Genomic DNA, 25000 nt, shown 5'->3' on the forward strand with positions numbered 1-25000 from the left:
GCGGTCAGTCAGTCCCTTCCAAACAGGGTGACCCATATAGTGACACCGTTGATATTTTGAGACGGTATGAGTCATGCCGTGTGAAACAAAGCCAGCGTGTGAAACGACGCCTAGAGAGAGACCTCAGTGGGCAGAGCCCCCCCCCCTCAGTGGGCCGAGCCCCCCCCCCCCCTCAGTGGGCAGAGTGGGAGGAAAGACGACAAGATATGACGTGACTGAAATAATTTCGGGGCACGTCGTCTGAAACAGTTTGAACAAACAATAGTCGGTGGTTATATAATAATTACGCTCAAAATATTACCGCGTGTTTGTGTTATTTGGGGATCGTTTATAGCGTTTCGTCATAGGAATGTTTCTGAAATATCTTATATCACAAAAGGTGTTGCCATTGCTGGAGACGGTTGTTCTGAGAAAAAGGGGTGGATTGCAGGGGAGGGGGACGGGGGGTGTCTGAAAATAACGGCTTCTACTTGTGGTGAAGAGACAGCACACACACACACACACACACACACACACACACACACACACACATATGTTTGTGTGCCCACAAGCACACAAACATACAAGCATACACGCTCACAACGCACAACGCATTGTGAGCTTGTAGATCGGCTATTTTCAGCATGCAACCAAGTTTAAAATGACTTATACTCTCTTGTCCACTAGTCGCTAACATTTTAGTCTAGTTTTGTATTTGTTGACGTGACGAAATTGTCATCATAGCTTAGTTTTCATCAGTGGAAAAGGGTAGAAAAAGGTAGTCGAACATTTTTCGTCTTATTTTTAGTCGACGAAAACAACACTGGACAGCAGTGTGTTGCCATGTCCTGTTGTCAGCCATGTTTAGACTAGAGGTTCTCTGACAGCAGTGTGGTTGCCATGTCCTGTTGTCAGCCATATGTTTAGTTGTCGACACGGGAGAGACAGGCTAGGGGAAAACTTCCAGAGGTGACCTCTCTCTGTCTCTGTCTCTCTCTGTCTCTCTCTGTCTCTCTCTCTCTCTCTCTCTCTCTCTCTCTCTCCTCCCAGTGCCAAACAACGGTTCATAGCAGACAGGCAGCACATGTAGGGTCAGAATGTTGCGTGTCTGCAGTCTTATGTACCAATTCCCTCTGCCGCCCCACTTACCCCTAACCCTAACCCTCTAACCCTAACCCTCTAACCCTAACCCTCTAACCCTAACCCACTTACCAATAGCCGTAAATGACACGGCATTGCATCTAGAGTCCCTTCAGCCGCGTTCCCACGAGGAGCACGGGGAAAGAGTGTTTTTATGTGTTGCTTTTGCTAATTGATTGCTTTCTCTCTCTGGACTGTTCAAAGGAATAAAGCAATGGAGTAGCATGTTAGTCCCCACAATGCCAGACTTCAGATTCATAATGTATTCTCTCTCTTTTTCCTCCTCTCCTCTCCTCTCCTCTCCCCTCCCCTCCCCTCCCCTCCTCTCTCCTCTCCTCTCCTCTCCTCTCCTCTCCTCTCCTCTCCTCTCCTCTCCTCTCCTCTCCTCTCCCTCTCCCTCTCCCTCTCCTCTCCTCTCCCCTCCCCTCCCCTCCCCTCCCCTCCCCTCCCCTCCAGTTCGTGGCCTTTGCCTCCCTGTTCTTCATCTTGGTCTCCATCACCACCTTCTGCCTGGAGACACACGAGGCGTTCAACACCATCACCATCGTCAACAAGACGGACGTGTCGCGCGGCGGCGGCGGCAACGACAGCCAGTCGTCCGATGCGACGACGACGACGACGACCGTACAGTACGAGATCGAGACGGACCCGGCGCTCACCTACGTGGAGGGCGTGTGCGTCTTCTGGTTCACGCTGGAGTTCCTGGCGCGCGTGGTCTTCAGCCCGGACAAGCTGGAGTTCGTGAAGAGCCTGCTCAACATCATCGACTTCGTGGCCATCCTCCCGTTCTACCTGGAGGTGGGCCTCAGCGGCCTCTCCTCCAAGGCCGCCAAGGACGTCCTGGGGTTCCTGCGCGTCGTGCGCTTCGTGCGCATCCTGCGCATCTTCAAGCTGACGCGCCACTTCGTGGGCCTGCGCGTGCTGGGCCACACGCTGCGCGCCTCCACCAACGAGTTCCTCCTCCTCATCATCTTCCTGGCGCTGGGCGTGCTCATCTTCGCCACCATGATCTACTACGCGGAGCGCCTGGGCGCCGCGCCCAACGACCCCACGGCCAGCCACCACACCATGTTCAAGAACATCCCCATCGGCTTCTGGTGGGCGGTGGTCACCATGACCACGCTGGGCTACGGCGACATGTACCCGCAGACGTGGTCGGGCATGCTGGTGGGCGCGCTGTGCGCGCTGGCCGGCGTGCTCACCATCGCCATGCCGGTGCCCGTCATCGTCAACAACTTCGGGATGTACTACTCGCTGGCCATGGCCAAGCAGAAGCTGCCCAAGAAGAGGAAGAAGCACATCCCCCAGGGGGCGGGGGGGGCCGCGGCGCAGGGAGGCTCGCCCCCCGTCGTCTGCATGAAGGCCGAGCTCAACAGCACGCAAGGTGACCACGTGGGCAGGAACCGCTCAGGTGAGAGAGAACTATTAACCCATTCTGACCTGAGATCAGATTCTAAAAAATGTCTTCTACATCCTGACAGTTTTCCATTCTGACCTGAGATCAGATTAAAAAAAATGTCTTCTACATCCTGACAGTTTTCCATTCTGACCTGAGATCAGATTAAAAAAAATGTCTTCTATACATCCTGACAGTTTTCCATTCTGACCTGAGATCAGATTCTAAAAAATGTCTTCTACATGTCAGTCGTTCTTCGATTTTTCAAAAATAGCAGACCTACAAGCTCATATCGCGCCACTCGGTGGCGCGATATGAGCTTGTAGATCTGCTATTTTTAAATAGCTAAAGCATATGCTAACACCAAAAGGGGTTCCCGCGCAAAATGGGTTAACCCATTTAGACCCGATTTAAAAACATTCACTCTGAAAGAATATTCAATATATTAATAATATTAATATATATTCAATAATATTCAAAGATTTGCGCCACATTTTTTACGATTTCTCAAAAATAGCAGACCTACAAGCTCGTAGCGCGCCACTCGGTGGCGCGCTACGAGCTTGTAGATCTGCTATTTTTCAATAGCTTAAATTATAACATAATGTTTAAAACACCTCTCGCACAAAATGGGTTAAGAGGTGCATTACAGCAGCAGGGAATGTATTCATGAGCCGACGGAAATCCATAGGGGATCTAATTTCAGGTGGGAAACATTGGCCATTTGACGGATCCCCCCCCCCCCCTGGGAGTAGAACCCCCCCCCCCCTACCCCCCACCACCACCCCCCCCCCTCGATTGCCTATATAGCCCCTTAGAGGCTTCCCCATGAAAGATTGAGCGCCACAATTATTGCCTCGCAGCCTTTTCTCCCTGCATATGGTTGGTTGCCACGGTGATGAGAAAAGGTAGACGTGAAAAGACGAGGGAGAGGGAGAGATTATAGAGTGACCGCGGCGTGGAATATTTTGATTTAGATAAGAATGCTGGTCTGTGCCAGGGAGCCCCCCCCCCCCCTTTTTGTTGTTTTTCAGTAGTGATTGTTCATTTGTTGTTTAACCCATTCTGACCGGGCACCCATTTTGGTGTAAGTCGCTCTGGATTAAGAGCGTCTGCTAAATGCCTAAATTGTAAATTGTTGGCATCATGTTATGCTTTATCTATTGAAAAATAGCAGATCTACAAGCTCGTATCGCGCCACCGAGTGGCGCGATACGAGCTTGTAGGTCTGCCATTTTTGAAAAATCGAAGAACGACTGACATTTTTAGAATCTGATCTCAGGTCAGAATGGGTTCATCAGACCAGTGTGTGTCCAGTGGAAAACCTTGTATGAATCTGATCTCAGGTCAGAATGGGTTAAACCGTAGGTGGCTGTTTTCCCCCTCTAGGCTCATGTCAGTAACTCACTGCGACATGTCTTCTGATATTGATGGAAATGAGTGTCGACCTCATGCGTTCTTTACTTTCTTTGAATTATAATGCGGAAATTCCTTGTATTGGACATGTGTGAGCGGTCTGGGGTGGACCTGTACCTGTACCCGACTCTCAAGTTATTTATTAGATGTCAAATCCTCCCCCCTCGTTTTATACGGTATAATATTTATTCACGTCACAAATGCAGTGCGAGAACAGATTCATTCATCTTGGTTGCCAGGTTGTTGTGAGATTTCCACGGGGGTCATTTGAAATACAATGCCCTGCATGTTGTTTTAGGTCAGTGTCCCTTAAGTTGAACTGGGCTTTAATTCCCAAAAGCTATTAACCCTTTTGGACCTGAGGCCGATTCAAAAAAGAAAAAAGGCTCCAAAACTGTCAAACTGAACAACCAACATGTCAATTTGAAGATATGATTCCCTGCTTTCATAATTATGACATAAAAAATAAATAAAACAATGACTTAGCCTCGGTCAGAAATGGTCAAAATACGAAACGTTGTGCTACATATCCACATCCACATGTCATAATTATCAACAATCATATTTAGCCTCCAAAATCTGACACGTCTAACACCACACGCTGAACATCTTTACATCACGTCTAACACCACGCGCTGAACATCTTTCATCACGTCTAACACCACGCGCTGAACATCTTTCATCACGTCTAACACCACACGCTGAACATCTTTCATCACGTCTAACACCACGCGCTGAACATCTTTCATCACGTCTAACACCACGCGCTGAACATCTCTCCATCGCCCCGTATTTGTGATTCCTCCATCGGCATTCTTCTGTGACCTACAATAACCTTTTATTCTGCACACATGGTGACATTTCTTTGCTTTATCTGAAGGATTCTGTTTGATCTTTCTCCTGGCTTTGATCCCCCTGAACCTCACACACACACGCACACAACAAACACACACACGCACACGCACACACACACACACACACACACACGCACACAACAAACACACACACGCACACGCACACACACACACACACACGCACGCACGCACGCACTATGACAATAGCAGATGTTTTTGTAAGACCATGCATGGCCTTTTGTAAGAACAGCATGCAACCTAAGTGTAAATCAGGCATTACGACACCATCAAGGCCCGCCAAAATATTATTATTTTTGCGTCAAAATCAACTGTAAGTTTAGTCTACTAATTTAGTGCACACACACACACACACACACACACACACACACACACACACACACACACACACACACACACACACACACACACACACACACACACACACACACACACACACACACACACACACACACACACACACACACACACACACACACACACACGCGGCGGTGGCTCAGGGGTAGAGTGCCTGGATGGTAACCGTAAGGTTGCCAGTTCGAACCCGGGCTCCCCCAGAGTTACTGTCGAAGTGTCCTTGAGCAAGACACTGAACCCCTAATTGCTCCCGATGTGCTAGTTGGTGCCTTGCATGGTTTCCGCTGCCATCGGTGTATGAATGTGTGTGTGAATGGGTGAATGTAATGCACTATCTATGTAAAGGTGTGTGAATGGGTGAATGTAATGCACAATCTATGTAAAGCGCCTTGGATAAAGGCGCTATATAAATGCACCATTTACCACACACACACACAACCCCTGCCATGCATCCTGTCGATCAATAGACCAAAAATCATCAATAGACCAAAGATCAAAAATGTGTCTCCCGTATACAGTTCCGTCGTTGGAGGGCAGCGACAGCGGGAGCGACCTGAGCACGTCGCCAGAGGAGACGGTCCCCATGCGGCGCTCCAGGGAGCACGCCGGCACCTGCTTCCTGCTGGCCGCCAGCGACTACAACTGCCCCGCTGACGGCGTCCGCAAGACAGGTATACCGCATCCTCCTCCCCTCAGGGCGGATGGCTCCATGCATACATGGATATATAGCAGGGGTTCCCAAAGAGACCCCCAGGGGTCCTTAACCCATTCTGACCTGAGATCAGATTCATACGAGGTTTCCACTGGACACACACTGGTCTGATTAACCCATTCTGACCTGAGATCAGTTTAAAAAAATGTCAGTCGTTCTTCGATTTTTCAAAAATAGCTTAGTCTACAGACCCCCATTCAGGACAGGTCTATCTCTGGGACCCCACTGTATGTTGTAAAATCAAAGTTAATTTAACTTACAGACCCATAAAAAGGGTCCATTTGGTTCCTAATTATCATTTAGCTGAAACTCTCTCAAGGACCCCTGGGGGTCCCCTGACCCCACATTTGGAACCACTGGTGCAGCATTAACCCATTCTGAACGGGCACCCATTTTGGTGTCAGCATCATGTTATGCTTTAGCTATTTAAAAATAGCAGATCTACAAGCTCATATCGCGCCACCGAGTGGCGCGATATGAGCTTGTAGGTCTGCTATTTTTTTTTAAATCGAAGAACGACTGACTTTTTAGAATCTGATCTCAGGTCAGAATGGGTTCATCAGACCAGTGTGTGTCCGGCGGAAACCTCGTATGAATCTGATCTCAGGTCAGAACGGGTTAATGGCATGCGGTATTATGTAAGTTACAATGTTCCGTTATCGTTATTCGTGGGTCATCGACATGACGGCTTGTCGTGGAACATGCTTTGTCAAAATGACGAGTTGGACAATAACATTACTTACTTATTATTATTATTATTATTATTATTAATAACATTACAGGTGTGTAACTCTGAAAGTGCAAAAAAATGGAACCAAATGGACTCATTGATCAAACCTCATGTTATCCAAGACTTTATCACATAAACAAGCTGGAAGCTCCTATAATCTCACCTCTGTTTCTCTGCTCAAACTAATAGCAAAGACTTAATGACATTTTAACGATCTTTGTTCAGAATACTGTTTTAGAGCACCAACCGATTTGGCAATTTTGGAGATTCCATCGATTGCCGATGTTTTTGACCGATATTTAATGCACACAACAACAAAAATAATTGCTGATTCAAATCAATTTGAATGAAAAACGTAGACGTGATTATAGGTTTTTTTTTCCAAGCGGCATGTTGCGCCGCGCTGTAGGAACACCATGGAGGCTGAAAGTTATTGGGACACATGAGCTGAATGACGTTATTCAGTTGATGTGAGACGATTCAGACATTCAGATATGGGTCTGCCTCCAACGCTGTTGATGTGATGATTTGCATGCTGGTGGTGTTCAGTAATTGCCATATGTTTATTAAATTGCTATTCATTATTCATACGCCTGGATCCAGCTCCATCTTGAAAGGTCTCTTTTTTAATTAAAAAAACAACAACAACCTGATGCCTATTCTACACTTTCAAGATTATTTTATTAAATGTTCAAAAACAGCAGATGTGCAAGATCGCAGCGCGGCACAAAGTGACGAGCCGGAAGCTTGTAGATCTGCTATTTTTTGAATAGCCAACGCACAAAATCTATGGGTTGTCACTATAGGATTGTGTCAGGTTTACCGCCCTCAAACTCAAGCATTGCCACTGATCAAGTTAAGCCACTGCAGATATAAAAATGAATTGATTAGATTATTCTGGATGAAATAAATATACTCCAATCATTGTATTATCCACTTGCAAGACCAAAAGTGGTCTTGCAGCTGTGAAAAGGTCAAAGGTCAAGGAACAGGATGGCCTGCCCAGCTCGTTGACTGAAGCCAAATGCCATCATGCAGTTAGGGCAAGCCGACGAGATTTGCACAACGCCTAATGCCATTGGTCTGACAGCCCAACGCCTCAATGCCATTGGTCTGACAGCCCAACGCCTCAATGCCATTGGTCTGACAGCCCAACGCCTAATGCCATTGGTCTGACAGCCCAACGCCTCAATGCCATTGGTCTGACAGCCCAACGCCTCAATGCCATTGGTCTGACAGCCCAACGCCTCAATGCCATTGGTCTGACAGCCCAACGCCTAATGCCATTGGTCTGACAGCCCAACGCCTCAATGCCATTGGTCTGACAGCCCAACGCCTCAATGCCATTGGTCTGACAGCCCAACGCCTCAATGCCATTGGTCCGACAGCCCAACGCCTCACAGTGCAGTGCAATGCCATTGGTCTATTCTAAAACCCTGATATTCTGATAAGATAATGGTCCCATTGGACCCAAAGCCTAATAGTCCATTATCCCCCAAACTAATTCTCGTTGTTCGAAGGCCCACTTCAGAGAGAAAAATAAACTAACAAATCCATGGTGCTGAAACAGAAGTTTGAAAAATGAATAAACATTGGCTAAAAATACAAAAATAAATACAAAAATCACTGTTTATAAATGTCTACAGCTGCTTCTACAGCATATTTGGATCAAACATTAATAAGGTGCAAATTCACTTAAAGCCACTTCAAACCCCTAGTAGTCTTTGGAGAAGCAGACGTGAATTATTACTGTACGCTGACCAGTGTTGTTTTTGGCAGCAAATTTCTATTTTAGTTTAGTCATAGTCTTTGGTACTGAAACGACCAAGTGTCATGCGATTTTAGTCGACTAAATCTGCAGTTGATTCAGTCGACAAAAATGCATTTTGGCTGCATGGCCTTGATGCCGTTGTAATGACAGAGTTTACACTTGCTGAAAATAGCCGATCTACAAGCTCACAACGCGTCGCAGCGCGACCAAGTGTGGTAAAATGACTTGGATCTCTTGTCCACTAGTCCCTTCCTAACTAACTTCCTAATTTTTGTCTACTTTCTATCTGTTGACGAAATTGTCATTACCTTTACTTTAGCTTAGTTTTAGTCATAGCTTAGTTTAAATTTAGTTTTTGTCAGTGAAAAAAGGTAGTCGACGAACATTTTTCGTCTTAGTCCTCTAGTTTTAGTCGACAAAAACAACTCTGTACGCTGACCTGCTGTCTTCCGTCCATGGCACGTTGTGAGCTTGTAGGTCGGCTATTTTTGGCCAACACAGGCATGCTGATGATGGGGTTAACGTTGTCAACTTTATATCCGTGGTAATATGCAATGGTATTAACCCATTCTGAACGGGAACCCATTTTGGTCTTAGCACTATGTTGTGCTTTAGCTATTGAAAAATAGCAGATCTACTTGTAGGTCTGCTATTTTTGAAAAATCGAAGAACGACTGACATAGAAACATAGCTTTTTCAGAAAACTGTCATTTTCAAACATACATTTTTATAATCTGATCTCAGGTCAGAATGGGTTAAGTAGTCTAAACTAGGATTGGCACGCTCAACTCATGACAGGAGAGCGGGTAGGGCTGCCCCAGAGCCATCTAATAGAAGAGTTAGGATACAGACGGTGGCCTTGTGGTTAGAGTGTCCGCCCTGAGACTGGGAGGTCGGGGTTCGATCCCCGGCCGGGTCATACCAAAGACTGTAAAAATAGGACCCAATGCCTCCCTGCTTGGCACTCAGCATCAATGGGTTGTATTGGTCAAATCTACTAACTGTAACACTTTACGTATTATTCTACTGGAGTAAGACAAAGTTTGGCGCACTACTTGTCCCACAGTTTTGACTGTACGCACTTGAGCCATATGTCAAATTGACCGGAAAAATCGTGTGTGTCGGGAATCGTGTGCTTGTGTTTTGCTAAGAGAAATGTTGTATAGTTTAATTGATATGAATTTATTAGTGAATTAAAATTTCCCATTGACATGAATGGGAAAATGCAAAAATTCACACTCAAGTATTTTTTCCTCAGAGACTGTAATCACTATAGTTACAAAACTTGGAGGAAAAATTCATACTTATCACTAAAATTATTTAACCTATAAGTTTATAATTTTATCGGTCGGCCTCATGGTGGCGCTATAACTTTACGTTTTGGCTTATAACTCTTGAACCGTAGGTCGTAAAATCTAAAATATTTTCCCCCTGGATTCCTTGGGTCATGACGCATCTCCGCATATAGGCCACGCCCATTTCCGCCATGATATATTTTCGGCCATTTAGAATTTTGTCCAAAACACACTTTTTGCTTTTCGCAAAATATATTTTCTCCAAATCTCACAAAAATCTGTACACGTGATCTCTGGACCTTTACGATGAAAACTCGAACGGCGGAACTTCGATAGTGCGTATCGTTCGGCCATAATCATCGTCCGAAGTTAGTGGGAGGGGCCCATTTTACAAAAAATGCCGCAAATCACGAACGGAATGTCCAATCCATCCCAAATTTGAATCAGATGTCCGGGGTGGTTCAATCAACCAAGTTCTAAAAGCATCCATAGGGGGCGCCGCAAATGCGAGAAATGTAACCGTTTGTCGCAAAAACATGAATTTTGGGGGTTAAATCCCCTCCGAATCACTTATGCATGTTCCTCCCTGGAACAACATATTTTCAGATGGGATTCCGTGGCCAAAAAGAGATATGTTTTGGGGGTCCTTGACATGAAAATGTTTGAGAACGACTGACATACTGTAGAAACATGAGAACGACTGACATACTGTAGAAACATGGGGTTTTTCAGACTGACATACTGTAGAAACATGGGGTTTTTCAGACTGACATACTGTAGAAACATGGGGTTTTTCAGACTGACATACTGTAGAAACATGGGGTTTTTCAGACTGACATACTGTAGAAACATGGGGTTTTTCAGAACGACTGACATACTGTAGAAACATGGGGTTTGAGAACGACTGACATACTGTAGAAACATGGGGTTTTTCAGACTGACATACTGTAGAAACATGGGGTTTGAGAACGACTGACATACTGTAGAAACATGGGGTTTTTCAGACTGACATACTGTAGAAACATGGGGTTTGAGAACGACTGACATACTGTAGAAACATGGGGTTTTTCAGACTGACATACTGTAGAAACATGGGGTTTTTCAGACAGACATACTGTAGAAACATGGGGTTTTTCAGACTGACATACTGTAGAAACATGGGGTTTTTCAGACTGACATACTGTAGAAACATGGGGTTTTTCAGACTGACATACTGTAGAAACATGGGGTTTTTCTATGGAGTCAGAACAGTCTCAAAAGGTTCACAGTAAATAACACAGATTTGTAACTCACAAGTTCAGATTTGCAACTCACGTGAGTGAATTTGTGTTTCACATTTGTGTTTTGTATCCACAAGTTCAGATTTGTGTTTTGTATCTGTGTTTTGTATCTGTGTTTCGCATCTGTGTTTTGTATTTGTGTTTTGTATTTGTGTTCTGAATTTGTGTTTTGTATCTGCAATTCGCATCTGTGTTTTGTATCTGTAATCTGCATCTGTGTTTTGTATTTGCGTTTTGTATCTGTAATTTGCATCTGTGTTTTGTATCCGTGTTTCGCATCTGTGTTTTAAACACAAATACAAAACACAGATCTGAAACACGGATACAAAACACAGATGCAGATTACAGATACAAAACGCAAATACAAAACACAAATACAAAACACAGATGCGAAACACGGATACAAAACACAAATCTGAACTTGTGGATACAAAAGACAAATGTGAACCTGTGAGTTCACTCACGTGAGTTGCAAATCTGAACTTGTGAGTTACAAATCTGTGAGACTTTTGAGACTGTTTTTGAGACTCTTCTGACGTTGGGCGTTAACAAACGTCATCATTGGCTGAGGGAATCTGTCAATCATTCTGATTGACAGATTCCTCTGCCAATCAGATCGGTCCGCCTTCAGCCAATCCTATGGCTCCTTACATTGTGGGGGGGGGGGGGTCCTTTTGCAAGACCCCCCAGTAACTCTGTCATTTCTCAACCGTTTTGGACGGGGGTGGGCTCGTTGGAATCATGTCGACCCCCTGGGGGTGTCTTTGGGGGTCTCAAAGATCGGGGACCCCCAGGGACCCCCCGGGACCCCCCGGGACCCCCAAATGGTAACTGTCATTTCTCAACCGTTTTGAACGGGGGTGGGCTCATTTGAATTGTGTCGCCCCCCTGGGGGCGTCTTTGGGGGTCTCAAGGTTCGGGGACCCCCAGGGACCCCCAAATGGTAACTCTGTCATTTCTCAACCATTTTGGACGGGGGTGGGCTCGTTGGAATCGTGTCGACCCCCTTGGGGTGTCTTTGGGGGTCTCAAAGTTCGGGGACCCCCCGGGACCCCCCAGGGACCCCCCAGGGACCCCCAAATGGTAACTCTATCATTTCTCTACCGTTTTGGACGGGGGTGGGCTCATTTGAATCGTGTCTCCCCCCGAGGGCGTCTTTGGGGGTCTCAAGGTTCGGGGACCCCCAAATGGTAACTCTGTCATTTCTCAACCATTTTGGACGGGGGTGGGCTCGTTGGAATCGTGTCGACCCCCTGGGGGTGTCTTTGGGGGTCTCAAAGTTCGGGGACCCCCCGGGACCCCCCAGGGGCCCCCAAATGGTAACTCTGTCATTTCTCTACCGTTTTGGACGGGGGTGGGCTCATTTGAATCGTGTCGCCCCCCTGGGGGAGTCTTTGGGGGTCTCAAGGTTCGGGGACCCCCAGGGACCCCCAAATGGTAACTCTGTAATTTCTCTACCGTTTTGGACGGGGGTGGGCTCATTTGAATCGTGTCGCCCCCCTGGGGGCGTCTTTGGGGGTCTCAAGGTTCGGGGACCCCCAGGGACCCCCCGGGACCCCCAAATGGTAACTGTAATTTCTCAACCGTTTTGGACGGGGGTGGGCTCATTTGAATCCTGTCGCCCCCCTGAGGGCGTCTTTGGGGGTCTCAAGGTTCAGGGACCCCCAGGGACCCCCAAATGGTAACTCTGTCATTTCTCTACCGTTTTGGATGGGGGTAGGCTAATTTGAATCGTGTCGCCCCCCGGGGGCGTCTTTGGGGGTCTCAAGGTTAATAAAATGTAATGTGACATGTTTTGAATTACATTGCGGTCAAAAAATAGTCAGTCGTAATATTATTATGTTAATTTGATATGAATTTATTCGCCAATTGAGTTGCTGTTGTTTATGATGGTGTAAGTTGTACATTTTAATAGACATTCAAAATGAATGTATGAAATACTTTGTTTTATCTCGTGCATAATTGTAATGTTTTAAATAATTAAATAAAAAATGTAAAAATGCTTGTTGAATAAGTATGATTTTAGGCAATATGTAGATGTTTACTTGACAGTTTCAAAATGCATGAAAAAAGAGTTAATTTTAATCAGGCTTCTAGAATGCATGCATTCATTGTCTTAGAACATTAAATACTAAAGTGTATTTCATAATATGAGTCTAATTCAAACAAAAGTGTTATAAATTCAAACATAAATCAAATGCAGAGGTTCACAGCAACAACCACTAAACGGGTCTTCGCTCATCTACAGTACCCTACAGTTGAATGCATATTCCATACAATTGAATATAAATCCCAACAGCTATAGCCTCTGTACACCCACGCCAATAAATCACACCTGCATATACAAATAATTACCCATCATGTTACAAAGCTCTAACAATAATGTAACTGCCTCTGTGTCAGTCAGCGCGTGATTTTTTAGTTATTTATTTACGTAGGTTCTCTAGGGCGGAACCTTTGCTCTTTTCCGCCTGACATTTATTAGCGTTACACATACCCGAGGAAGTCTGCTGTTTTCCGCGTGTTTCAGTGTTGACTTTTTTTGTATCTGCAATGTGGCTCATAGCCTCATACCAAGAAATACCAAGCAAACAAACAATTTCCTCTTACAAGTACTGTGAAGTTACTAAGGTACAGTTTTGTGTTGTTTTTGTCCATTGATTTGTGTGTGAGTTTCTTGCATGTTAAACAGCTAAGGACTAATGTTTGGCTGCACTATTAATGTGGGGTTGTATGTCAGATGTGGTATTGGAGTTGATGTCATATTACCTTCATTACTGTATACAAATATACTTTGGTTCATAATTCACATTAAACACATCAGATCAGAAGCAAGAGGCTACCAATCCGTTTCGTCACTTGGCGAGAAGTGACAGGTCGGCGATGACAATGAGGAAGGACGTCGACGCTAACACTGCAGCCTCGAGTGAAGAACCTCATGACACAGTGGAGCGTCGCGTGCAACCGCACCACACATTATTGTTTGAGAGGGTCGGACGTTGTTATGAGCCTAGCCCTGTAGTAACTGTGTTGTGTTCATTGACTGTGCTTTGCATTGTTGAGATAACATTGTTCATTTCTGGCTAACATCAAGGGGAACTATAGATGCTAAGTGCTAACATTGCTACCAGCTAAAGTGCATTCATTTGCCATTGCAAAGTGTCGTTTCTAACGTAAACATAAAAAAGAAGACCTGACGTCATAACGGAAAGCACAGTGAGTCTGGAAGGAGTGTGTTGGCACAGAGTGGCCACTTGGTGGCACTATTGACTTTGTTATTTGCATTTTTAAGAGTGACATTGAGTGTACTGGCGAGGTTTGACCACTGGGTCGCCATGGCATTTAATTTTATGCCACCAAAATGTGGAACGCCCTACCAACAGTCATTAAGACATGCAAATCCCTTGACTCCTTCAAAACCGCCCTCAAAGGGCACCTACGGACGGCTGCGATTAGAAACTGGCCCCCCACCCCTTTTTCCCCTCACTGTATATGTTTCTTTTCCCTTTTCACCTTTTCATTTTATGATGATTTCCTGTTTTGACCATATAGTGTATATTCGTACGTCTAATTATTTTGATGAATTGAAAATGGTGGGCCCTATTGTAAACAAGTGTAATGCCTTATGGTGCCGTCCACTCACAGTTAACAGTTGTATTGAGTTGTACTTGAAATGTACTGTAATTCTGCAAACTTAATAAACCAATCAATCAATCATGACTTGAAAAATAAGTGTGCAAATGCACAGAGACTTTAGTGGCTGGTACATCTGCTGTTAATGGTGTGTTTCGTCTATTTTTGTGTTTACAGTAAAATGTACCTGCTTTGCACTACTGCATGCTTCAATGAGGAATGCTAACAACCTCGTACGGACTGGTCTAGTTTATTGTAACCACAGTTTACATTAGTGTATGTGTTTATTTCTATTTTTATATAAAAGCAACAAAATACATTTTCGTTGTGGCTTGAGTGTTTATTGCACAGTAATTGAGTAATTGCACAGTTTTGTCCCTTGTCAGAGGGAAATAGCTTGGTTAAATGTCCATATCAAGTGATATCTGAAAAGTGTGTGTGAGAGAGAGAGAGCTATAGTAAGAAGAATATGCAGATCAATATAAATGGTTATCTCTGTCTCCCTCCCATCAATAAAGATCTATCATGAAAATGTCAAGAGTTACCATGTGGGGGTCCCCGAACCTCCTAAACCCCAATAATGCGCCCAGGGAGGCAACACGATTCCAACCAACCCCTGTCCAAAACGGTTGAGAATTGATAGTTACCATGGGGGGGTCCCTGGGGGTCCCCAAACCTTGAGACCCCCAAAGACGCCCCCAGGGGGGGGGCGACACGATTCAAATGAGCCCACCCCCGTCCAAAATGGTTGAGAAATGACAGTTACCATTTGGGGGTCCCGGGGGGTCCCCGAACCTTGAGACCCCCAAAGACGCCCCCAGGGGCCGACACGATTCAAATGAGCCCACCCCCGTCCAAAACGGTAGAGAAATGACAGAGTTACCATTTGGGGGTCCCTGGGGGTCCCCGAACCTTGAGACCCCCAAAGACGCTCCCAGGTGGGCGACACGATTCAAATGAGCCCACCCCCGTCCAAAACGGTAGAGAAATGACAGAGTTACCATTTGAGGGTCCCTGGGGGTCCCCGAACCTTGAGACCCCCAAAGACGCCCCCAGGGGGGGCGACACGATTCAAATGAGCCCACCCCCGTCCAAAACGGTTGAGAAATGACAGAGTTACCATTTGGGGGTCCCGGGGATTCCCCGAACTTTGAGACCCCCAAAGACACCCCCAGGGGGGCGACACGATTCAAATGAGCCCACCCCCGTCCAAAACGGTTGAGAAATGACAGTTACCATTTGAGGGTCCCGGGGGGTCCCTGGGGGTCCCCGAACCTTGAGACCCCCAAAGACGCCCCCAGGGGGGCGACACAATTCAAATGAGCCCACCCCCGTTCAAAACGGTTGAGAAATGACAGTTACCATTTGTGGGTCCCGGGGGGTCCCTGGGGGTCCCCGATCTTTGAGACCCCCAAAGACACCCCCAGGGGGTCGACATGATTCCAACGAGCCCACCCCCGTCCAAAACGGTTGAGAAATGACAGAGTTACTGGGGGGTCTTGCAAAAGGACCCCCCCCCCCCCCCCCCTCACAATGTAAGGAGCCATAGGATTGGCTGAAGGCGGACCGATCTGATTGGCAGAGGAATCTGTCAATCAGAATGATTGACAGATTCCCTCAGCCAATGATGACGTTTGTTAACGCCCAACGTCAGAAGAGTCTCAAAAACAGTCTCAAAAGTCTCACAGATTTGTAACTCACAAGTTCAGATTTGCAACTCACGTGAGTGAACTCACAGGTTCACATTTGTCTTTTGTATCCACAAGTTCAGATTTGTGTTTTGTATCCGTGTTTCGCATCTGTGTTTTGTATTTGTGTTTTGTATTTGCGTTTTGTATCTGTAATCTGCATCTGTGTTTTGTATCCGTGTTTCAGATCTGTGTTTTGTATTTGTGTTTAAAACACAGATGCGAAACACGGATACAAAACACAGATGCAAATTACAGATACAAAACGCAAATACAAAACACAGATGCAGATTACAGATACAAAACACAGATGCGAATTGCAGATACAAAACACAAATACAGAACACAAATACAGAACACAAATACAAAACACAGATGCGAAACACAGATACAAAACACAGATACAAAACACAAATCTGAACTTGTGGATACAAAACACAAATGTGAAACACAAATTCACTCACGTGAGTTGCAAATCTGAACTTGTGAGTTACAAATCTGTGTTATTTACTGTGAACCTTTTGAGACTGTTCTGACTCCATATTTTTCAGACTGACATACTGTAGAAACATGGGGTTTTTCAGACTGACATACTGTAGAAACATGGGGTTTTTCAGACTGACATACTGTAGAAACATGAGAACGACTGACATACTGTAGAAACATGGGGTTTTTCAGACTGACATACTGTAGAAACATGGGGTTTTTCAGACTGACATACTGTAGAAACATGGGGTTTTTCAGACTGACATACTGTAGAAACATGGGGTTTTTCAGACTGACATACTGTAGAAACATGGGGTTTTTCAGACTGACATACTGTAGAAACATGGGGTTTTTCAGACTGACATACTGTAGAAACATGGGGTTTTTCAGACTGACATACTGTAGAAACATGGGGTTTTTCAGACTAACATACTGTAGAAACATGGGGTTTTTCAGACTGACATACTGTAGAAACATGGGGTTTTTCAGACTGACATACTGTAGAAACATGGGGTTTTTCAGACTGACATACTGTAGAAACATGGGGTTTAACCCTGTGAGAACGACTGACATACTGTAGAAACATGGGGTTTTTCAGAACGACTGACATACTGTAGAAACATGAGGTTTTTCAGACTGACATACTGTAGAAACATGGGGTTTTTCAGAACGACTGACATACTGTAGAAACATGGGGTTTTTCAGACTGACATACTGTAGAAACATGGGGTTTTTCAGACTGACATACTGTAGAAACATGGGGTTTTTCAGACTGACATACTGTAGAAACATGGGGTTTTTCAGACTGACATACTGTAGAAACATGGGGTTTTTCAGACTGACATACTGTAGAAACATGGGGTTTTTCAGACTGACATACTGTAGAAACATGAGGTTTTTCAGACTGACATACTGTAGAAACATGAGAACGACTGACATACTGTAGAAACATGGGGTTTTTCAGACTGACATACTGTAGAAACATGGGGTTTTTCAGACTGACATACTGTAGAAACATGGGGTTTTTCAGACTGACATACTGTAGAAACATGGGGTTTTTCAGACAGACATACTGTAGAAACATGGGGTTTTTCAGACTGACATACTGTAGAAACATGGGGTTTTTCAGACTGACATACTGTAGAAACATGGGGTTTTTCAGACTGACATACTGTAGAAACATGGGGTTTTTCAGACTGACATACTGTAGAAACATGGGGTTTTTCAGACTGACATACTGTAGAAACATGGGGTTTTTCAGACTGACATACTGTAGAAACATGAGAACGACTGACATACTGTAGAAACATGGGGTCTTTCAGACTGACATACTGTAGAAACATGGGGTTTTTCAGACTGACATACTGTAGAAACATGGGGTTTTTCAGACTGACATACTGTAGAAACATGGGGTTTTTCAGACTGACATACTGTAGAAACATGGGGTTTTTCAGACTGACATACTGTAGAAACATGGGGTTTTTCAGACAGACATACTGTAGAAACATGAGGTTTTTCAGAAAACTCTCAGGATTTGGAAGGCATTAGTAGAATCCTCCTCAGGTCTAAACGAATTAACCCATTCTGACCTGAGATCAGATTCATACGAGGTTTCCACTGGACACACACTGGTCTGATTAACCCATTCTGACCCGAGATCAGATTCTAGAAATGTCAGTCGCTCTTCGATTTTTCAAAAATAGCAGACCTACGTGGTGACCGTGACAGTGAAGGCAATTCATTCATTCATGATCAATTCCACAGATACAAGGTTATTATAGCGATATGATGAGCACGCCGCGCGCTGCTCTTATTATAGCGATATGATGAGCACGCCGCGCGCTGCTCTGATATGATGAGCACGCCGCACGCTGCTCTCCTGGGCTTCATCTGACAACCATCAGGACACCGGGGGGGGGGGGGGGGCAAATGACTTAACACCATCGTGAAAATGTGATGCAAATCTTTGAATTAGGGCTGTCAATCGATTAAAATATTTAATCTGATTAATCGCATGATTGTCCATAGTTAACTGTGATTAATCGCAAATTAATCGCATAATTTTTATACCTTAAATCAGTGGTTTTCAAGATTTTTCATATCAAGGTCCAATATTTATTCTGCATTTGAGCCACGGAACCACCATTTGATGACATTTAGCCTTCCAGACCCAAACTAAAGAACTGTATTGATGGTGGTCAATGGTACCATTACGAGAGATAACATAACTAATTGTGTAGACTTAAATTAACTTAAGTAATAAAAATGGTAAATGGTGCATTTATATAGCGCCTTTATCCAAGGCGCTTTACAGAGATTGTGCATTACATTCACCCATTCACACACACATTCATACACCGATGGCAGCGGAAACCATGCAAGGCACCAACCAGCACATCAGGAGCAATTAGGGGTTCAGTGTCTTTGCTCAAGGACACTTCGACAGTAACTCTGGGGGAGCCCGGGTTCTTACGGTTACCATCCAGGCACTCTACCCCTGAGCCACCGCCGCCCCGCAGCCCTACTTTGAATATAGATTATTTCAAAGCGAACATTTTTAACTCAAATCTACTGGTGGGTGGGGGGTCTCAGGTCTAAATGGGTTAACGCATGAAGACCTGAGTCCGATTGATTCTACAAATGCCTTCTAAATCAGTAGTTGTCCCATTCTGTTGTCTCAAGGTTTTTCAAAAATAGCAGATGTACAAGCTTGCATCATCGCGGTACAATGTGAGCCAACGCTAAAATAAAGTGAGATCACACCTGTGTGAAGTGAGTGGGGCAACTGTACCGTGTAGGGGGGTACATACTCGATATTTCTAACATAAAACTTTAGGGTACAAAAAATGTGGGTCTTGGTTCACATTCTGGCAAGTGGACTATGATGACAATGCGCCGTTCAGATGCTAAAGGCGTTGACTAAAACAAAGCATGGAGGCCCTCTTTCAAGCGAGGGCTCCGAGCCAGCGGCAGTGTCTATTTGGGGCGTGGGCAGCCATCCAGCCTCCTCTCCGTCTCCACTATCTCTCTCTCTATAGTCGGTGGCGGCCTCAGGCAGCGCCAGGCGCCGGGCGCACCGATTGGCTCATGCATTTAACATGATGGGGTCCTTATCGACTGCCTGCTTACCTGTTGGCACAGGCCCACCGGGGGGGGGGGGGGGGGGCACCTGTTGGCACAGGCCCACCTGCCTGCTTCATTTACACCCTTTCCTCTCGGCGCAACAAATGGCGCCGCATCCCAGCATGCTAATGAGGTCACGTTTTCCATTATAGCTCTCATCTGTGTTTACGGCACGCCGCGGCTTGATTGGCTCTCGCTCTGCTAACGAGCGGCGCTGCTTTTGGCTCGCTGGCGGTGTTTTGCGCACACGTATACGTATACCGGTACATACATAGGGCAAATGGTGTGGAAATGGACCAACGTAGATTTTGTTGTTATAATGCAAAAAATATAAAAAAAGGCATTTTATGATAATCAGGGACATTAGTTAGTTGCATGAATTTGCTCTTGTGTGTTGTGTCTGCATCGTTCCGTCCACAGAGACAACTACACATTAACATGATTAAACATTAACATGATTAAGCACGGAACACAAACAGGGTTTTGCTTTGATGCTTTCTCTCCGCATGTTTGTCTAATGCTGTTTTCAAATAAACCTATACCCCCCCCCCCCCCCCCCCTTTGGGGTTACTGCCGCCATGTTGCGGAGTGCTTTAAGTGTCTCTGGTCGTTCGCTCACAGATAACTGCAGAGAGGTTGTCTTTGCTGGTTGATCACTCACAGATAACTGCAGAGAGGTTGTCTTTGCTGGTTGATCACTCACAGATAACTGCAGAGAGGTTGTCTTTGCTGGTTGATCACTCACAGATAACTGCAGAGAGGTTGTCTTTGCTGGTTGATCACTCACAGATAACTGCAGAGAGGTTGTCTTTGCTGGTTGATCACTCACAGATAACTGCAGAGAGGTTGTCTTTGCTGGTTGTTTCACAGATAACTGCAAAGAGGTCGTCTTTACCGGTTTCACACAAGCAGAGAGCAGCGTTCTGACATAATGGCTTGAGGGACAGCACCGCCATGGTGAAAAAAGGTAATTCCTCCACACCATGTTGGTCCGATTGTGTGTGTGTGTGTGTGTGTGTGTGTGTGTGTGTGTGTGTGTGTGTGTGTGTGTGTGTGTGCGTGCATATACGTGCATGCAAAGGGGGTAATTCAATACTTTTCATGAGGCAAATAAAAAATATATTGTGACAAGGCGGCAGTCTAATGACTCAATATAAGGCAGATATTTCTCTATGCCGTTGCACAAATCCAATACGAATCTAATAATCCTACACCCCCTCCCCATTCATTCATTCACAGTGGAAACTGTCTGATCGTTGAGAAAACCCCTCAAGTCCAATCCCCATTAAAAACTGATACTGGTACATACCCATGCCATATCTCATTTTAAAGGGTGAGTTGTCTAGTTGTCCACAGAAGTGAACCTTTCAAGCCTGTTTTCTCAACTCGCTGTTTTCTGCAAGACATTTACTCTATAAGCCCAAACTGGTGGGTCAAACTGAACAAACAATACATGTCAATTTGAAGCTATGATTCCCTGCTTTCACATGACATGAAAAAAAAATCAATGACTTAGCCTCGGTCAGAAATGGTCACATATACAGTATGCATTCAAAGAATGTCATACATTGCCAAGATTTGTACTTAATTCCTGTTTACATCAACATCAACTGAAGAGCATGAGAATACAGTTCCTGTGCATATTCATCAGCTTCTTGCAGAATGACAATCAGTATAGAAAACAGATGCATTTCTGATATCTAGAGATGTGACACCTGTTTAACCCATTCTGACCGGGCACCCATTTTGGTGTCAGCATCATGTCGTGCTTTAGCTATTGAAAAATAGCAGATCTACAAGCTCATATCGCGCCACCGAGTGGCGCGATACGAGCTTGTAGGTCTGCTATTTTTGAAAAATCGAAGAACGACTGACATTTTTTTAATCTGATCTCAGGTCAGAATGGGTTAATAATGAAACTGTCAGGATGTAATAGACATTTTTTTAATCTGATCTCAGGTCAGAATGGGTTAAACATATTCTGTCCTGACAATTCATTTTCATGTTTTTATAGTGATGGAATAAGACGTGTTGTCGGCGCGAGGAGGAGTTACTGAAACGTGTGGAGAGATCTAACGCCACCCTGGGTTTGCGACCCGGAAGGACATTAATGCAACGACACCCGGGATGGACACACACACCGATCAAGCAGACCGACAAGCCTCCCCCACTCCACGACTCGGCGAGCGCACAAGACAAACTCACTGATCAAAAGGAGATTCGGGAGAATCGGTTGGACTTTGATAAGCATTTGCCTTTTTTTTTTCTTCTCCTGGATTTGTTTTTCTTCCTGTATTTGGACTTGAGATGAACTTGAAACTGCCCCCCCCCCCGTGGGGGTGAAATGAAAGAAGGAAAAAAAGAAAAAAAAGAGAACGGAAAAACAGACAACGTCCTTCAAAAGAGGCTTCTGAATAGATGTTGTAAATAAGCAGATGAAAAACGGTACGGCGAGCCCGAGAGGCTCGCCGTACACTCATCTGTCCTGGGGAGTCGGGCGGCGCTATAACAAGGCTGTCGGGTTTGCTAACGTGCACGGGGGCATGCACGCCCCCGTGCACGCCCCCGTGCACGCCCCCGTGCACGCCCCCGTGCCGCGACACCCCAACATGTCAATCACTTTCTTCTCGCTATGGTATCCCTCCTCGCAATAAGTGTATTAAGATGTATCGGTTGAGGCACTTTGTGTTATAAAAAAAAAAAAATAGGAGTGTAAATTTCCTATATGAAAATCTACATACAGTACAGTATATAATATACAGTATATAGAGAGACTAATGTGAGTTAAAGCTGAATAAATGTGACATCATCACGGTCATCTTTGCTTTCGTTGTGTCCCCCGTAGGAACCTTCAGTGGATTAACCCATTCTGACCGGGCGCCCATTTTGGTGTTGGCATCATGTTATGCTTTAGCTATTGAAAAATAGCAGATCTACAAGCTCGTATCGCGCCACCGAGTGGCGCGATACGAGCTTGTAGGTCTGCTATTTTTGAAAAATCGAAGAGCGACTGACATTTTTAGAATCTGATCTCAGGTCAGAATGGGTTCATCAGACCAGTGTGTGTCCGGCGGAAATCTCGTTTGAATCTGATTTCAGGTCAGAATGGGTTAATCACTCCGTAGTGTGTGTGTCTAAATGTTTAGAGTAAAACCTGCCCCATGCAGTGGGGGGAAGGGGGGTACAGTGGGGGGAAGGGGGGTGGGGGACCCGCCAGGGACAACCATAATGTATACCGTCTCTCTTCGAGACACTTCCATCCCCCCCCCCCCCCCCCTCCCCCCCTAACTGCCCCCCCCCCCCCCGTTTTATCCTGGGCACGACGCGCTAGCAATCACATGCACCAGTGGTTCTCAAAGTGGGGTCCATCCAGGCACCCTCAGGGTTCTTTGAGGGGATCAATGGCCCAATTACAGGTCTGTAACTCCAAGGGTGTGAAAATGTATGCATTTGTACACTACTCACAGTACTCAGGGTTATATATATATATATATATATATATATATATATATAGGGGTTCCAGGGAATTTAAAAGTGTGAGAACCACGAACCAACTGACATAACAACGCAGTCGCATCACATTTTGACCAAACGTCAACAATATTCACAAAAATAAGTCAAAATATGATTTTGGGGGCAAATATGGGGGCAAATATGATTGACTCTGTCACTTGGACGCCGCCGTCAACAAAAGAAAAAAATAGCCACAAAAAAAAGAAAAAATATGATTTTGGGGGCAAATATGATTTGACTTTGTGACGTTCGGCCTAAAGCTCATTGGTTCGAGTCTTCTTGAGACGCACGGCTCTGACATTCTAACAGACCTGGAGTGCGGCAGTCCCGAAAAGACATATTGTGAGATTTGTGAATTTGTGACCCTTCAATAGTCAATACATTTGGTCAATAGGTCGCAGTTAGTCTCGCGTAGCCAGACAATTATCCCACAATCTCCGAATGCTAAAGTATATATAGAGTCTGGAACTACTAATCAGAGTAAGGAAGCTGCCATTTCCGTTCACGACAAGCTATAATGCTTAGATGATTTATATTTATATTAGGATAAATTGTAAAGACTGTAAAGACGAAACGGAAGAGGGGAGGAGGCTCCACTTCCGCTTTATATTTTACTCATGATCAGAGCTTCCGTTGCTCCAGCTCATGATCAGAGCTTCCGTTGCTCCAGACTGTATGACGGAAGCATTTATATTTTACTCATGATCAGAGCTTCCGTTGCTCCAGACTGTATGACGGAAGCATTTATATTTTACTCATGATCAGAGCTTCCGTTGCTCCAGACTGTATGACGGAAGCATTTATATTTTACTCATGATCAGAGCTTCCGTTGCTCCAGACTGTATGACGGAAGCATTTATATTTTACTCATGATCAGAGCTTCCGTTGCTCCAGACTGTATGACGGAAGCATTTGAAAACTGCGAGAGGCAAGTCTGGCCACTCGAGACTATAGGTCACAATATGACTTAAGGGTGAGACAGTGTTGGAGCATCATTACACCCAACAGTTCAGATCTGCAATAACGCGCCACAAGAAAACGAAACGCACCGATCCACACTGTGATGTCAACAATTAGAACACAGGACTATCAGGTTAGGTTGTGACCTGTGGTTGGCTGTCTGCGTACAAATGGGACCCTATAACGGGTCCATTTGGTTCCATTTGCACACTCTGAGTAAAAATTAACTGATTGATTTTACAATATAAATTGGGGGTCCCAGAGATAGAAATGCCATTAAATGGGGGGTCTGTAGATTAACTGGGGGTCCTTGAAATTAGACGGGTCGAGAATCATTGCTAGAAGAACCGTGCAAATCTTCTCTTATGGGGGTCCCCAAGGCATATCTTTATGCTGGCTAATAAATGTCAATGTGGGGGGGGGGGGGGGGGGGGGATCCGGAACACATATTTCTGTGTCTTATTGTAGAGTACCGTAATAGCGCTTGGGTAACGGTCCCGTTAGTAGTCCAATGCTGTGCTCATCCATCCTGTCCAATGCTGTGCTCATCCATCCCGTTAGTAGTCCAATGCTGTGCTCATCCATCCCGTCCAATGCTGTGCTCATCCATCCTGTCCAATGCTGTGCTCATCCATCCTGTCCAATGCTG

The 25000-nt window shown here is 45.1% G+C and overlaps 1 protein-coding gene across 1 annotated transcript in view; it reads left to right on the forward strand.

Annotated features, from left to right (window-relative positions):
- kcnc2 (potassium voltage-gated channel, Shaw-related subfamily, member 2) overlaps window positions 1-22382 on the forward strand; it is a 105289-nt gene extending 82907 nt beyond the window's left edge. The window contains exons 2-5 of the mRNA XM_083757850.1: window positions 1576-2530; window positions 5679-5831; window positions 20749-20845; window positions 21893-22382. Of these exons, the coding sequence (XP_083613976.1) occupies window positions 1576-2530; window positions 5679-5831; window positions 20749-20810 (1170 nt within the window). The 3' untranslated portion in view covers window positions 20811-20845; window positions 21893-22382. The remainder of the gene's footprint in view (window positions 1-1575; window positions 2531-5678; window positions 5832-20748; window positions 20846-21892) is intronic.
- Window positions 22383-25000: the final 2618 nt, after the last annotated feature.

This window comes from Protomyctophum parallelum (assembly GCF_964188405.1).
Source record: "Protomyctophum parallelum genome assembly, chromosome: 22".
NCBI lineage: Eukaryota > Metazoa > Chordata > Actinopteri > Myctophiformes > Myctophidae > Protomyctophum > Protomyctophum parallelum.